At 42.4% G+C, this 16,407-nt stretch overlaps 2 protein-coding genes across 2 annotated transcripts; both read right to left on the reverse strand.

Moving 5' to 3' along the window:
• Positions 1 to 1,273: 1,273 nt before the first annotated feature.
• Positions 1,274 to 10,895, reverse strand: vps33a (VPS33A core subunit of CORVET and HOPS complexes). The gene is made up of 13 exons (XM_063017810.1): positions 10,794 to 10,895; positions 9,605 to 9,670; positions 9,004 to 9,131; positions 8,485 to 8,671; positions 7,871 to 7,987; positions 7,482 to 7,656; positions 5,097 to 5,290; positions 4,846 to 4,972; positions 4,340 to 4,407; positions 4,078 to 4,215; positions 3,663 to 3,800; positions 3,119 to 3,287; positions 1,274 to 1,645 (listed from the first exon to the last, which is right to left on the reverse strand). Exons 1-13 carry the CDS (start codon positions 10,893 to 10,895, stop codon positions 1,458 to 1,460), a joined length of 1,797 nt encoding a protein of 598 aa, XP_062873880.1. The 3' UTR covers positions 1,274 to 1,457.
• A 1,106-nt stretch (positions 10,896 to 12,001) lies between these two features.
• Positions 12,002 to 15,244, reverse strand: LOC134335203 (intelectin-like). The gene is made up of 7 exons (XM_063017678.1): positions 15,139 to 15,244; positions 14,870 to 15,028; positions 13,920 to 14,167; positions 13,628 to 13,786; positions 12,550 to 12,670; positions 12,323 to 12,429; positions 12,002 to 12,234 (listed from the first exon to the last, which is right to left on the reverse strand). The coding sequence occupies exons 1-7, from the start codon at positions 15,203 to 15,205 to the stop codon at positions 12,097 to 12,099; spliced, it is 999 nt and encodes a 332-aa protein (XP_062873748.1). The 5' UTR covers positions 15,206 to 15,244; the 3' UTR covers positions 12,002 to 12,096.
• Between the last annotated feature and the right edge of the window lie 1,163 nt (positions 15,245 to 16,407).

Consider the following 16,407-nt stretch of genomic DNA (forward strand, 5'->3'; position numbering starts at 1 on the left):
TTTTAACAATTTCTCATTAGTATTATAAATATTTGTATTCTTTCTTTTTACTATATTAATGCTACAAATTATTAAATACCATATTATTATTATTTATTTATATTATTATTATTGTTATTATTATTATTATTATGCTTACTGATATTATTAATCATTATCATATTATTATGTTAATAATTATAGTTAATATTTTATTTTTTATTTTATTACAAGTTAATACAATACTTAAAAATACTTAATTATTTTATACATTAAATTATTATTTATTATCATTTTAACAATTCTCATTAATATTATATATAAACTGTTTTATATATATATATATATATATATATATATATTTGTTTTATTACTATAATGATGCTGCTTATTATTACATTCATTATTATTATTATTGTTTTACTAATTATAATAAATATTTTTTTACTACAAGTGTTACTTATCATTATATTAATTTTGATCATTTTATTTATTATTATTATTATTATTGTTTACTGGCAGCTTCATTTTTTAATAACTTAATTACATAATTAATAGACATAAATAGTATAAAAAAAAGTGCTGATTTATCTTTACCCTTAGACAAGCTATTTCAGAATAAAGAAAAATGAGGCTGTTTTATTTAAATATAAAAACATTATTTACTCTTTTTTTCTTCACTTGAAATAATAATATAGAAGATTTTAAATGTCATTCTACATTTTCTCTTCATAAACAGCCGTTCAGGTGTTTATCATTTTCCTCCTTAAACTGGTTATTAATTGTAATGTTTGACAGACAGTGAGGATCTAACGGTTCATCTCCACTGATTTAGTTTTACAGCCTCTATACATTCATTCCTGTAGGTTAAGGAAAGTCGTCGTGACCTGGCGGTCGTTCTGTCCGTTTCCTCGGTTCTTTCCCGCGCTGTAAAGCTCCTGTACAGCACAAACCAATCATCGATCAGGCGGCGGCAGCTCCAGCACTGTAAGAGCTTTATCCGGAAAGACAGAGAACAAATGGCCTCTTAATTCAATCAGCGTCCTCCACGGTCGATTCATGTTCCATTCCGAGCCCGGATCTGGAGACAGGGGGCCATTATCGGCCTGTTACGGGACTAATTGGCTCTCCTTTCTGCTGGCCAGTTACTTTTTAGCCCTCGTATTTACCGATGGTATTATTTTACGATCAGTCTTCATCATAGCTGCACTGTCAAAGAACGTAAGCTCCATAAAATGATACACAGTATACGCACATTATTATTATATCATATTTTTTATTATTATTTACAAGGCCACACAGAGACATCATTAATCCTGTACAGTGACACAGCAGAATGAACAGTGAAGCAGGATGAACAGACATACATAAATACTTTAGGAACTGTTAGCTGATGCATTATTAGGAAAACAAGCAAAGAAATAAAAAAAGAATCTATTAAAATAAACTAGAAAGTCTTTGTGAACCAGAAGCCGTTTTTAAGGAGCTTCGAGACGGTCCATGAGGGATCTGATCCAGCTTGTTCCGTTGATGAGTTTGGTGGTGGCGATGATGTACTCCGTGCCGCCGTCCTCCATCTGCGACAGGAATCGAAGGGCAGCGATCTCTGCGTAGGTCACGCCGCCGAGGAAGAACACCAACGTGGTCCTGTTCTCTCCCTGCTGACCTGTGGGATTAAAGAGCCAAATTCATATCAATGGCCACGGTTTTGGAATGAGAAAACTGGCACAAATTCCTACATCTATCTATTTATCTATGTCCTCGGCTGCTCCCGTTAGGGGTTGCCGGCGGATCGTGATCCGCATTATTGATCTGGCACAGTTTTTTATACCGGACGCCCTTCTTGAAACAACCCTCCCTATTTATCCGGGCTTGGGACCGGCACTACAGTGCACTGGTTTATGCATCCTAGCAGCTGGATACTCATAGAACAATTCAGTGTCTCCAGTTAACCTGACTGCATGTTTTTGGACTGTGGGAGGAAACCACGAGGAGAACATGCAAACTCCGCACAGAAAGGACCCGGACTGCCCCACCTTGGGGATCGAACCCAGGACCTTGTAAATTCCCACATAAACACTCCAAAAAGTGGTGGAAAGCTTTTCTAGCAGATCAAAGGCTGTCCATAAAAGCCAAGAGGACGCCAAACTCATATCAAACCTCTCGGATAAATTGGAGCGTCGACTGCGGGCACAAATTCCCACATAAACACTCCAAAACCTGGTGGAAGCTTTTATACAAATCAATGGCTGTCCATAAAAGACCAAGAACAAGCCAAACTTGTATTAAATGGCCACGGTTTTGGAATGAGAAAACTAAATCTAGATAGAACACCTCTCTGATAAACTGGAACGTTGACTACGGGCACAAATTCCCGCATAAACACTCCAAAACCTGGTGGAAGCTTTTATACAGAACGAAGGCTGTCCACAAGAAGCCAAACTTGTATTAAATGGCCACGGTTTTGGAACGTGATGTACAGGAAGCTTTTTTTTTTCAGGTGTCCGAACACTTTTGGCTACACAACAAAGATTCCAACTAGCCAGATCCAAGTCCCAGAAAAGTGGACAGGTCAGGTCAGGTCAGGTCAGGCCCTTAAATTTGTGCTGACACCCCACATCCCACCCAAAAGCACACACACACACACACACACACACACACGAGTCTGCTGTTTTATTTTCAATTAGCACCTTCCTGCCAACAGGAACACGGCAGGTCCCGACATGCAGTAACGATGCTATTAATTACCCAGACGTCAGTACAGCAAATGACTCCAGATTTCTAGATTATTAGTATTTATTTTGTGCTCTAGATCATGGGAGGTCTGTTCTGTGTACACACATGACACATCCAACAACAACACAGGATTAAACAAAACACAGAAGACAAAAGCGTCTCTTATCTCTAACCAGCACATGTGAGCTGTAACGTTTACTGTGTCATATATCACACAAAGAACCTCAGAAGCACTTTTCTTTGTCTGCGACTCCTTTTGGTGTTCAGTTCAATTCACCTACACTTACAAAATTCAAACACCTATGTACATGTAAACCACTGTGTCAGTAAGGACGGGTGTTAGTCTGTACCCAGGGTTCAGAACCCTGTTCTAATAGTTGCTCGTTATGAAATAACGACTTACGTTTTTTATGCAGACCGTGCGGGAGCTGCTGTCGTTCCTCGAAGTGTGGACCGGGCAGCATTTTCAGCACCTCCTCGATGCTCCTCCAGCCGGGCCGGGCCAGAACCTGAGCGAGCCTCACGCTCAGAGGAGCGTAACCGCTGTACACGTACGAGATATCATTGGGGTTCTGGAACAAAGAACACAAATCTCTGCGATATTTATACGGGCACAGAGAAGCAACCAGTTCTAGACTGTTATAATCAATCATAGAACCTTCTACACCAGCAGATTATTAATCCTAGTTGCTGTGTAGACTCTGTATTAATGTCATTGCTTTGTGATGGTTGGCTGCTCAGATGGTCAGCTGTCTCCTAGACTCTTAATTATCGAGTCCTGGTGTTTCGGCCAAACCCGTTGCTAACAGGTGCACAGAGCCGTGACCTCAATGGCAGTGCCTATAGTTTTGGAAGGCCATGTCCAACCAAATTATATCAGGTGTCCACATACTTTTGGCCATGTAGTGCATATATGGTAATTCTATCCTGTTGTAGCTTTGACTAACCTGCTCATTGGCGTCCTCCATCCAGAGCTTGAGCGTCTTCCTGATGGTGGGATAGTTGTTCCTTGTGCTGGTCTGTAGTTTGATAAAACCCACCTTCTCCAGGTTGTTCAGGGTCAGGATGTGCTCATATCCGTAGGTCTATGTGTAGAGAAAATACAGTTAGATCACGAAGCACTGGTCAGCTGGTCATATATGGGATTGGAACCAAGATTTGATAAGGACGACTAGGCTGAGATATCTTAGAAACAGGCAGCTGGAGTGAGTACCCACAGACAGTGGTCCGAGTAGGGACAAGCCACGAAGTGCCACAGGTTGTTGGGCGCCCAGACTCGTTGATGCTAAAGTACGGCCCAACATGTGAGCTACTGTGGCTCAAACTGTGGATCATGAACAGAGAATAAACCAGCGGCCACACCTGCAGTATCTCTTTCTTGTAGTAATCCAGGACTTTCTGTTTCAGGCCGTTGTTGCAGACGGACTGCATGCAGACCAGCCGCAGAATCTTGATTAGCGGGTCCTTCTGCGCTATACAGTCCTCAATGTAGGTGTTCACCTGCACAACGACAAAATAATGCTGTTACGATGCAGTATTGAGCACTTTGGTGTGTAGTGGTAGTTTCTAAACAGCTAAAATTGCTTTTTGGGTACTTCCTAACTTCCTAACACAACAACTGTACCTTGTCTGTGTCCACTCCGGTCATAAATTCTTGCTCCACGGTCAAGTTGTCAAAAAACACCTCCGAGGCTGGAAGAGAAGTCAACAGCCATAAATACTGAGGACTAAGCATAAGCTAAACTGTTTGGACCCCGTGTTTATTACTGAGGTTTCCGACCTCGCCATACACAGATTTCCTGAATCTGTTTATAATATTATGTCCAGTAGATGGTGAATTATGAATTATTTGCAATCTCGCTTGGAGAATTATTCTACAATTCTCTGAGCCACAGACCATCTTTGCTCGCCAGAACAAAGGTCTTAAGTGGATCCTTATTTTATACCCAATCATGATTGCCTGACCCGTCATCAGTTCACCTGCTTATTTCCAAACACAGAGGGGCAGCTCCTGGTTTTGGAATAGGATGTTCACTTAGTGATGGTTATATAGTGTAGCACAGGATATGTAGGCAATAATACATTCCAAAAATGAGAATGAATTAATAAAAGAAAAGTATTTTAACATACTGGTAATGTCTTTGATTAGCTCAGCGATGGAGGTATGATTGGCCAGCGAGTTGCGAGCCGCCTGCATATGGGGCAGCTGGGATACGAACTGTTTAATTTCCCCAACTGTCTTCGCATTGTGTCGTTCCTAAAAAAAAAGAAAACACCAGTTATTTGAGAATTTGTAGGAAACGTCACATTTACCTTCTTCAGATCAAAGTGTGACCAGATATTATGTCTACTACTACTTAAACAAAACAATTGGCTCAAACCTCAAACGCAGCAGAGATGATCTTGGCCTTCTTGCTGAGTGCCGCACCCACAGCGTTGAAGTTCTTGTCCCGGATCTCGGCGTAGAGCTCCTCGGCCGAGTTCAGCTGCAGCTTCTTGGGCTCCGTGGGCAAATCTTTACCTCCTTCTCCTTGCTTCTTCTGAGCAAACTTCTCAGGAGGGAGCTTCACATGGCCTGAAAAAGACATGCAGGTTATGGACGTTCACGAGAGTCTTAAGCAGCCTTGGACGATCCTTCTGTTGAACGTCTTGATGCTTATGATCGAGATGCATGTGGTCAGCTGTGTGAAGGAAGAGTTCTAGTCCAACAAACCTTCCACCATCGATTTCTTGGCTTTTTAATTACCAAGAGACTGAGTTTACAGCTCAAGTACTGAGTTCACCTTTATGTATATACAGTGTATCACAAAAGTGAGTACACCCCTCACATTTCTGCAAATATTTCATTATATCTTTTCATGGGACAACACTATAGACATGAAACTTGGATATAACTTAGAGTAGTCAGTGTACAGCTTGTATAGCAGTGTAGATTTACTGTCTTCTGAAAATAACTCAACACACAGCCATTAATGTCTAAATGGCTGGCAACATAAGTGAGTACACCCCACAGTGAACATGTCCAAATTGTGCCCAAATGTGTCGTTGTCCCTCCCTGGTGTCATGTGTCAAGGTCCCAGGTGTAAATGGGGAGCAGGGCTGTTAAATTTGGTGTTTTGGGTACAATTCTCTCATACTGGCCACTGGATATTCAACATGGCACCTCATGGCAAAGAACTCTCTGAGGATGTGAGAAATAGAATTGTTGCTCTCCACAAAGATGGCCTGGTCTATAAGAAGATTGCTAACACCCTGAAACTGAGCTACAGCATGGTGGCCAAGGTCATACAGCGGTTTTCCAGGACAGGTTCCACTCGGAACAGGCTTCGCCAGGGTCGACCAAAGAAGTCGAGTCCACGTGTTCGGCGTCATATCCAGAGGTTGGCTTTAAAAAATAGACACATGAGTGCTGCCAGCATTGCTGCAGAGGTTGAAGATGTGGGAGGTCAGCCTGTCAGTGCTCAGACCATACGCCGCACACTGCATCAACTCGGTCTGCATGGTCGTCATCCCAGAAGGAAGCTGACGCACAAGAAAGCCCGCAAACAGTTTGCTGAAGACAAGCAGTCCAAGAACATGGATTACTGGAATGCCCTGTGGTCTGACGAGACCAAGATAAACTTGTTTGGCTCAGATGGTGTCCAGCATGTGTGGCGGCGCCCTGGTGAGAAGTACCAAGACAACTGTATCTTGCCTACAGTCAAGCATGGTGGTGGTAGCATCATGGTCTTGGGCTGCATGAGTGTTGCTGGCACTGGGGAGCTGCAGTTCATTGAGGGAAACATGAATTCCAACATGTACTGTGACATTCTGAAACAGAGCATGATCCCCTCCCTTCGAAAACTGGGCCTCATGGCAGTTTTCCAACAGGATAACGACCCCAAACACAACCTCCAAGATGACAACTGCCTTGCTGAGGAAGCTGAAGGTAAAGGTGATGGACTAAACCCAATTGAGCACCTGTGGCGCATCCTCAAGTGGAAGGTGGAGGAGTTCAAGGTGTCTAACATCCACCAGCTCCGTGATGTCATCATGGAGGAGTGGTAGAGGATTCCAGTAGCAACCTGTGCAGCTCTGGTGAATTCCATGCCCAGGAGGGTTAAGGCAGTGCTGGATAATAATGGTGGTCACACAAAATATTGACACTTTGGGCAAAATTTGGACATGTTCACTGTGGGGTGTACTCACTTATGTTGCCAGCTATTTAGACATTAATGGCTGTGTGTTGAGTTATTTTCAGAAGACAGTAAATCTACACTGCTATACAAGCTGTACACTGACTACTCTAAGTTATATCCAAGTTTCATGTCTATAGTGTTGTCCCATGAAAAGATATAATGAAATATTTGCAGAAATGTGAGGGGTGTACTCACTTTTGTGATACACTGTATATATATATATATTGGTTTATGCATTTTCTCCCTTTTTTCTCCCTTTTAGCTCGTCCAATTGCCCGATTGTGCCGTGCTTCCTCTCCACCAATGCCGATCCCCGCTCTGATTGAGGAGAACGAACCTAACCGACGCCCCCTCCGACACGTGGGCAGCAACCCTATGCATCTTGTCACCGACACTTTAACGAGTGCAGTGCAGCTCAGCACTGTGTACAGAGAGACACACCCTGACAGCACTCTTTTTCCATCTCTGTGCAGGCACCATCAATCAGTCAACAGAGGTCCGAACTGCATTAATTATGAGAGAGACCCTATCCGGCTTAAGCCCACCCTTATCTGAACAACAGGCCAATCAAAGGCAGGCAAGACAAACCATTTGTGATGCCGTAGATCTCATCGATGAGGCCCTCGTAGGTGAGCTGTGTGGCGAGCGGCGTGAGCAGGTCCACGTTTCGGTCCAGCAACAAGAGCGTGTCGAACACGGGTAGGATTTGGTTCTGGCTGCCGGCAAATTCCCTCTTCATCCGCAGCATCATGTTAGCTACGTGCTAGAGAAAGGAAGGAGTAGAATTTAAGGTGGAGCTATGTACTTCCAACTCAGAAGAGCAATTCTGCATGGACACTGGTGGAACGATTGAACATTGGAGGAATTTCCATGCATTTGGCTATAATAATAATAATAACAACAATATAAATTATTAATAATGTAACACCAATAGAAAATCTGAAAGGTAGGTGCTAAATGAAACTGGATTTGCTCACCCTGGCACATTCTCCTTTGCCGAAGATCTGAGGAATGGTCCCATACAGCGCCTGCAGGGTCATCAGGCCCTTTGCAGTGTGATACAGGCTTGTCTGGTCATTCTCAAGATAGCATTCCTTCATAAAGCCACAAAGAAGAAAGCAATGTTAATTCATTTTCTGTTTTATTTAAATCACATACAAACAATCGTTAGCTGTACTTTATGCCCCTAATTCTGTTCACTAGATTTGTGTCCAATATTATAATATTGGTAATATTTAGCAGTATGAGATGATAATTATCTTGGGATATGTCCAACATCAATATGACATCAACTGTCCAAACCATTGATCACCTACTGCATCTAACAACTGGTTACGGACTTGTGGTTGAAAGGCACCAGTACGGCCACTTTTGCCACAGAATTTCAACACCCATTATTGGTACTGTTTAGAAAACTCTGTTAGTTGCCTTCTGTTGCTTTAAAATCTCACATTTAAAAGAACTTTTCACACCTAACACAGGCTAAGCGAACTAATAGGAATTTAGAACAAGATATAACCAAATCCATATCAAAAGGTCCACTCAAGGGCTGTGGCTTTGGTCCTGTGCTTTGCTTAATAATTCATTTTACCCTGAATGCACTCTCAGACTCCATGGACAGCAGATCTCCGTCGTAGGGGATGAGATCCAGAATGTACTCGTCTATGTTGGTGAAGGAGTTGAGGACACCCTGCTCTTTTAGCCGCTGCTCGCACAGCATACTGCGTCGAGGCACAAACAGGATGTGGAATTCACGCTGTGGCTGTAACTTGTCCTCACTGTGGGAATGAACGCATATGTTATGTTATACCTCTGTCTTGTGTGTATACATGGGCCTCATTAGCAAGGTCAATATCTGACTGGAACAGGCTGGAACAGTAGGTAAAATGCAAAAATAAAAAGAAAGCAGATAAATGTTTAAGGAATTGTTAGAAAACCTGCTTCTAAACTTTCCACGTGTAGGTAAGTAAACAAGCAACAGGTGATGTTACCATCATTGGAATAAATAGCTTTAAAATGAAGCATTTGAGTTGCTTTCAGTTTCTACTCTCTGTACAACAAACAACAAAAAACTATGGTACTATAGTAGTAGATAAAGTGCTTTACTAACCTCATCACATTTCCTGCAATGATGTCCATCAACTCCAGCCTAGGACGGACGAAAAAGATCACGTTTTTGACATCTGCTGGTGGGACTCGCCCTGGTTTGAGTGTGAACATCTTTTCCACTTCATGTTCCTTTGAAACAGAAGATATTAAGTCACATTACACATGTATTTTTTTATCGAATAGCTTAATACACTACATGCGGATCTATGTGTAGCTATTGTTACTGCTGTCAACTTTAACTCTCTTTTTGACTGAACCGGCATCTATCTTAGCTTCTTTGTTATTAGTGTGACGGCATAAATACAATCACAATCTGTGGCTTGCTGACTATCAAACCGATGGTATTGATGTTGGGGTTTAAGATGTTTGCTATGGCTCTTTAGTTTCTAACCAATTATCTAACCAATTTCAGACAAACAAATTCTAAACCTTTGTTTACTGTTCAGTGTTAAAAACCTCTATTTCATTATTTACATACAGGTAATATAACCTCATCCACTCAGCCATGTGTTTGTATTATAGAAACTAGTACATTTCTGACAATAATAATGTATTATAATGATTACATTATGTGTTCTGCGTTCTTTTTAGAACAACTTTACCTTTAGCAAGGAATACTGAGCTATTAATCCAAACGGTCCAGTAAGGTACTCATCCCAGACAATCGCCTATGGAGAGAAACCAAACAGTAACTAAAAATGCATTATTAGAGGGTCTGCTACAAGCAACACAAGACAGGGGGCATAAGAGAAAAGCTGCCCCATCCGGGCACCCAATTATCGAAAAAAGCAAAAACGCTGGTTGGTAGTTACTTGGGCAGGTCAAGAGTTCATTAACAGGAAGCCATGGCAGTAATGAAAGTATATAAAACACTCAACTTCTTCTCCTAGCGACCGGGTACCTATAGGACAATTCAGTGTTTCCAATTAGCCTGGTGGCATGTTTTTGGACTGTGGGAGGAAACCGGAGCACCCGGAGGAAACCCACGCGGACACGGGGAGAACATGCAAACTCCGCACAGAAAGGACCCGGACCGCCCCACCTGGGGATCGAACCCAGGACCTTCTTGCTGTGAGGCGACAGTGACAACCACCTGAGTTTGGGATTTGGGTTCAATACTCATCAATACTCAGTGGGTAGCACTGTCACCTGACAGCAAGAAGGTCCTGGGTTCGATCCCCAGGTGGGGTGTTTGCATGTTCTCTGTCTGTGTCTGTGTCTCCCACAGTCCAAAGACATGCAGTGAGGTGAATTGAAGATACAAAATTGTCAGTTCATGACTGACTGTGTTTGACATTAAAATAAGCCGTGGCCTAGTGGTTAGGGTACTGGACTAGTAATCAGAAGGTTGCTGGTTCAAGCCCCACCACTGCCAGGTTGCTGCTCTTGGGCCCTTGAGCAAGGCCCTTAACCCTCAATTGGTCAGATTGTATACTGTCACACTACTGTAAATCACTATGAATAAAGGCGTCTGCTAAATGCTGAAAATGTAAATGTAAATGTAACTATTGTGTCTGTCATGAATGTAACCAGAGTGATCATGATCGCGGTGCAGTGCACTGTACATGTCATGGCAAAGACACTGTGAATTCGAGCTCCACCCTGGACCACGACACCATAAGAAATAACCCAAAGCAACACAAAGTGAACAACAGCCATATTTCATCCATCCACCCATAACATGTCATATAGTGAACCATATATGAACCATAGCTGGAGCGCCAGTATTTTATTGGACACAGTCAGAACAAGGCAGTTGCCTTCACCCATTAATACCAGTAACACTGTTACCTTGCTTCCAGCACATTTATCCAGAAATTCACGAAGCTCCTTCCTCGCTGCTTCTCTCAATATGTTTAAATTCACTCTGCCGTAAGATAAGTGCGCAGCCATCTTTACACGGTAAATACTGCAGTCATGTGACATGGTGCCATCACGTGGTTCCAGTTCCTTGTTTCTACACTCACTGTCCATTACCATTATATCAGCTCCACTTATCATATAGAAGCACTTTGTAGTTCTACAATTACGGACTGTAGTCCATCTGTTTCTCTACATGCTTTGTTACCCCCTTTCACCCTGTTGTTTAATGGTCAGGACCCCCACAGTGCAGGTATTATTTAGGTGGTGGATCATTCTCAGACACAGCAGTGCTGCTGAAGTTTTTAACCACCTCACTGTCACTGCTGGACTGAGAATAGTCCACCAACCAAAAAAATCCATCCGACAGCGCCCCGTGGGCAGTGCCCTGTGACCACTGATGAAGGTCTAGAAGATGACCGGCTCAAACAGCAGCAATAGATGAGCGATCGTCTCTGCCTTTACATCTACAGTACAAGGTGGACCGACTAGGTAGGAGCGTCTAATAGAGTGGACAGTGAGTGGACACGCTGCTGTGTCTGATCCAGTCATACCAGCACAACACACACTAACACACCACCACCACGTCAGTGTCACTGCAGTGCTGAGAATGATCCACCACCTAAATAATACCTGCTCTGTGGGGGTCCTGTGGGGGTCCTGACCATTGAAGAACAGCATGAAAGGGGGCTAACAAAGCATGTAGAGAAACAGATGGACTACAGTCAGTAATTGTAGAACTACAAAATGCTTCTATATGTTAAGTGGAGCTGAAACAAGGAGGTGGTTTTAATGTTATGGCTGATCGGTGTACTGCATACTATATACTGCTCCACTGTACAAAATTGTCCAGGACTGTGTTTCATATTAAAAACTGGAACTGATTAATCTTGAGTAACGAGTAACTACCGTTTCTGTCATGAATTTAACCAAGGTGTAAAACATGCCATTAAAATCCTGTTAAATAATTATTTAAATAAATAAATGGTGAGTGTGTGGTATTCTTCAGCATTCTTGCATTGCACCCAGTGTAAATTGTTCAGGTGAAGCCGGACCCACTGCGACCCAGATCAGAATGAAGCAGTTATTATAGTTAAATGCACATTTCTCACCATTTATTAAAAACACAACCACTAATGTTGCTTTGAACAAACTATTTATTCAGTTAATGTTTGCAGAGACTAAACCAAACATAAAATTTCACATCAAATTGAATTTGAAATGTAGAAAACTTTTATCGATAGAAGATCAGTACGGACGTCTTAGTTACTGGCGTGCTGTGGGAATCATCCGTCTTCCAGGACCTTGCAGTAATATCTCCACACCAGTGAGTAGATTCACTTGGGAAGTATCCTCCTCCACCAATACAGTACTGCAACATGCACATGTACAGACAGCGGTTAATCAAACATGGACACATTCAATATTAATAGGTGCTCGAAGGAAATGAAATGACTTACGGATTCAGCAGGGCATGTATTCGGTTTGACCCAAAGGCAGATAGCCATTGCTGCTTTCCTCCCATTAAACATCCGTAACGTGATGTGGTCAGGGTATAACTCATCTTCTAAAAAGTGCAAAAATGCAACATGTAGGCACTACTGTTTTACAGCTCAGGATCTATGGCTTCTGCATTGTTTTCTCTCATTGTAAGATGAAAAAAAAGAACTTTTCTAATGTTACAAACCTCGTACAAATGGCTTAAACAGGTTTTTAGTTGTGTTCTCATCACCAGTATCATACGCCACATGGCTGACAGGTCCAGAATCCTTTTTACACTCTCCTGTTCCAAACCTGACTGGATATTTCTGCAAATTAAAAAAAATACACTTTTAAATCACAGGTTATTCAAATACAAGCTTTATGGTTTTAATTTCTATTGCATACTACACCTTCGTAGTCATTTTACACTGATTAGCTTCTACACTTTCTACACTTACTGTCCATTTTATCAGCTCCACTTACCATATAGAAGCACTTCAATTATTCTATTATTGTTTCTATACATACCTTTTTAACCTGCTTTCACCCTGTTCTTCAGTGGCCAGGACCCCCACAGGACCACCACAGAGCAGGTATTATTTAGGTGGTGGATCATTCTCAGCACTACCGTGTCCACTTACTGTCCACTCTATTAGACACTCCTACCTAGTCGGTCCATCTTGTAGATGTAAAGTCAGAGACGATCGCTCATCTATTGCTGCTGTTTGAGTCGGTCATCTTCTAGACCTTCATCAGTGGTCACAGGACGCTGCCCACGGGGCGCTGTTGGCTGGATGTTTTTGATTGGTGGACTATTCTCAGTCCAGCAGTGACAGTGAGGTGTTTAAAAACTCCAGCAGCGCTGCTGTGTCTGATCCACTCATACCAGCACAACACACACTAACACACCAGCACCATGTCAGTGTCACTGCAGTGCTGAGAATGATCCACTACCTAAATAATACCTGCTCTGTGGTGGAACAGCATGAAAGGGGGTAACAAAGCATGCAGAGAAACAGATGGACTACAGTCAATAATTGTAGAACTACAAAGTGCTTCTGTATGGTACGTGGAGCTGATAAAATGGACAGTGAGGTGGTTTTAATGTTATGGCTGATCAGTATAAGATTGAGTTACACTATATGACCTGAAGTATGTGGTTTTGGGATTTCCAACAAGCTCAATCAGGTGGTCAGGTCTCCACATACTTTGACCATACTGTATAGTGTAGCTGCGATTGTGGGTTTTTAATTGGTGTGCAACCCAAGAGACGTTTTTTTTACCTTAAATAAATGGTAGAGGTTTCCACCGTGTTGGCTAAGCAATTTGCTATCAGTGTGGTAGCGTAAAATAGCACTGCTGGTCCAGTTCTGTAGCTGAACATCATTAGGAACATGCCACATTGCAATGTTGTCCCCAGTTATGTCGTAGTATCCAGGGTTCTGTCAGGGGGAAACAATGCGTTATCATTCAGGTAAAACTTTAGAACTGGACGGCATAACGGGAGAACTTCAGCATTAGCCGTGTAGGCATTTAGAGAGACTAGTGTGGGTCTACATGTTCAGGGTTTGGTACCTTGTAGTCCTCACTGGTAGCACTCTCTGCAGTACCAAATACAGCAGTGTTAGCCCAGTTCCCATCACCATCAGGCCTGTTGGGATCATTACCCTGCTGACTCGACCAATTATCGCCTGTGGTGCAGTTCCCGTTCAGATTGTTCTCGTGCACACTCGCTACCAGCGTCCAACCCCCTCCGAGAGTGGTCATGTCACAATACGCCTGGTACGTCACACCGTTTTCTGTTACCAGGTAATAAATGCCATCTGAGGAACAACATAGCAGTCAGTAATGGGTTCAAACCTGCAACATTAATACAGTCAAATACGGCGCCCAGGTGGCGCAGCGGGATATTCTGCTATCACACCAGCTCCGAGATTCTGAACCCCTCGGTTCAAAACTTGGTGTTGCCACCGGTCAACTGGGCACCATCTAGCGAGCATAATTGGCAGTGCCTGCAGCATATACTAATTGGCCACCGTATCTGCAGGTTGGGGGCCGGACTACGTGTGGGGTGGGTGGGTGGGTGGTTCTTCATACACTGTGTAAGGACCCTGATTGGCGGAAGAGACGCCTGTGCAGAAAGCACTGGCGCGAAGAGGAGGGCTGTACACGTGTCGGAGGAGGCGTGTACAGCGACGTGCTCTCCTCTGATGCAATCTGGTATCTCTCAGCAGCGGAAGACAAAATTAAGTCGCTTTAGAAAAAAAATACAGTCAAAAGTATGTGGACATGCTTCTGACCACATCCATTGCTAACAGGTGTGTAAATAATGAAATTAGGACTGTGAGCCAGGCCTTCTCATCAGTGCCTGACCTCATTGGGTTGTCAGTAGTCAGCAGTCAGACTGAATAGGCACAAATTCCTACAGACTCCAAGAACTTCATCATAAGAAGCTTCATCATAAATGGGTTTATCTATGTGTGTTAAAATTAATAGTCATGGTTAAAAAAAAAAAAAGCATAAACCTTTTGTAGCATTAAATTTTTCTCTGATGACCCGGCAACTCCGACTGAGAGTCCTCAACCTGGCATGGTACTTCCCCAGCTCCGGGTTTATATAAGTACCATCGTTTTTAATGATTGGTTTAGGGGTAACGTGTCCTTCTACAACGTTCATTAGTCCCACTGTGAATCACATTAAACACACACACACACACAAAACATGAAAGTGAGTGTTTATGTAAGATGTGAGACATTCTATAAGGAGTTAGAATACATTATTTAAACATACTTACTGAAATTGGGAATTGTGTGCTGCTGTAGAAGCAGAAAACACAACATCAGCTTAACTTGGTGCAACATTGTTCGTCTGAGCGAAGGACTCAATCCCAAACTCGCACTGCCCGCTTTATATCATCCAATTTTTGGTTAAACTTTGATCAGGAACTTCCTTTCTTACTCAATATGTGGGTCTAATAATTAAACTTACAGTAAACACTGAGGCACTGGTTTGCTGGAAACGTCGGCAATTTCTAATTTTATAAAGAAAACTCTGCATTACTGGATCATCTGAATCATCTGAGAATTTTCTGACCAACTGTTCATGTTTTATGCAACCTGTTTGTAAGACTAAATCATTGGAACCACAGCATATGGACCCCTGACCACAAACTTATTGGAGATTATATTTTAAAATCATATGGTAATATTAAGTTTCCTTCACTTTTATTTGTAGATATTACAGGGTTATACCACGTCCTTGTTTCTACTCTCACTGTCCATTTTACCAGCTCCACTTATCATATAGAAGCACTTTGTAGTTCTACAATTACTGACTGTAGTCCATCTGTTTGTCTGCATGCTTTTTTTAACCTGCTTTCACCCTGTTCTTCAATGGTCAGGACCCCCACAGGACCACCACAGAGCAGGTATTATTTAGGTGGTGGATCATTCTCAGCACTGCAGTGACACTGACATGGTGGTGGTGTGTTAGTGTGTGTCGTGCTGGTATGAGTGGATCAGACACAGCAGCGCTGCTGGAGTTTTTAAACACCTCACTGTCACTGCTGGACTGAGAATCGTCCACCAACCAAAAACATCCAGCCAACAGCGTCCCGTGCCCACTGATGACGGTCTAGAAGATGAGCGACTCAAACAGCAGCAATAGATGAGCGATCGTCTCTGACTTCACATCTACAAGGTGGACCAACTAGTTAGGAGTGTCTAATAGAGTGGACAGTTAGTGGACACGGTATTGAAAAACTCCAGCAGCGCTGCCGTGTCTGAAATCTGTGCCCAGATTGGAAACTGTATATTTAAAAGTAAACAATAAACTGTGGCAGGGGACGTGAAGTGGTTCATTACAAGCTCAAATGAAATCAAATCAAAGTTTATTTGTCACATTCAGGTCATACATGGTATACAAACTAGCAGTGAAATGCTTTTTTATATAACTGCCTGGTCACATTAGTACTCAATACCAAAATAAAAATGTAATGTACACAATACTGTAGAAACGTTTAAGTAGTAAAAATTTAAGTAGAGATGAAAACAGGAGAACAAAA

This window comes from Trichomycterus rosablanca, chromosome 21, assembly GCF_030014385.1.
Source record: "Trichomycterus rosablanca isolate fTriRos1 chromosome 21, fTriRos1.hap1, whole genome shotgun sequence".
NCBI classification, from domain to species: domain Eukaryota; kingdom Metazoa; phylum Chordata; class Actinopteri; order Siluriformes; family Trichomycteridae; genus Trichomycterus; species Trichomycterus rosablanca.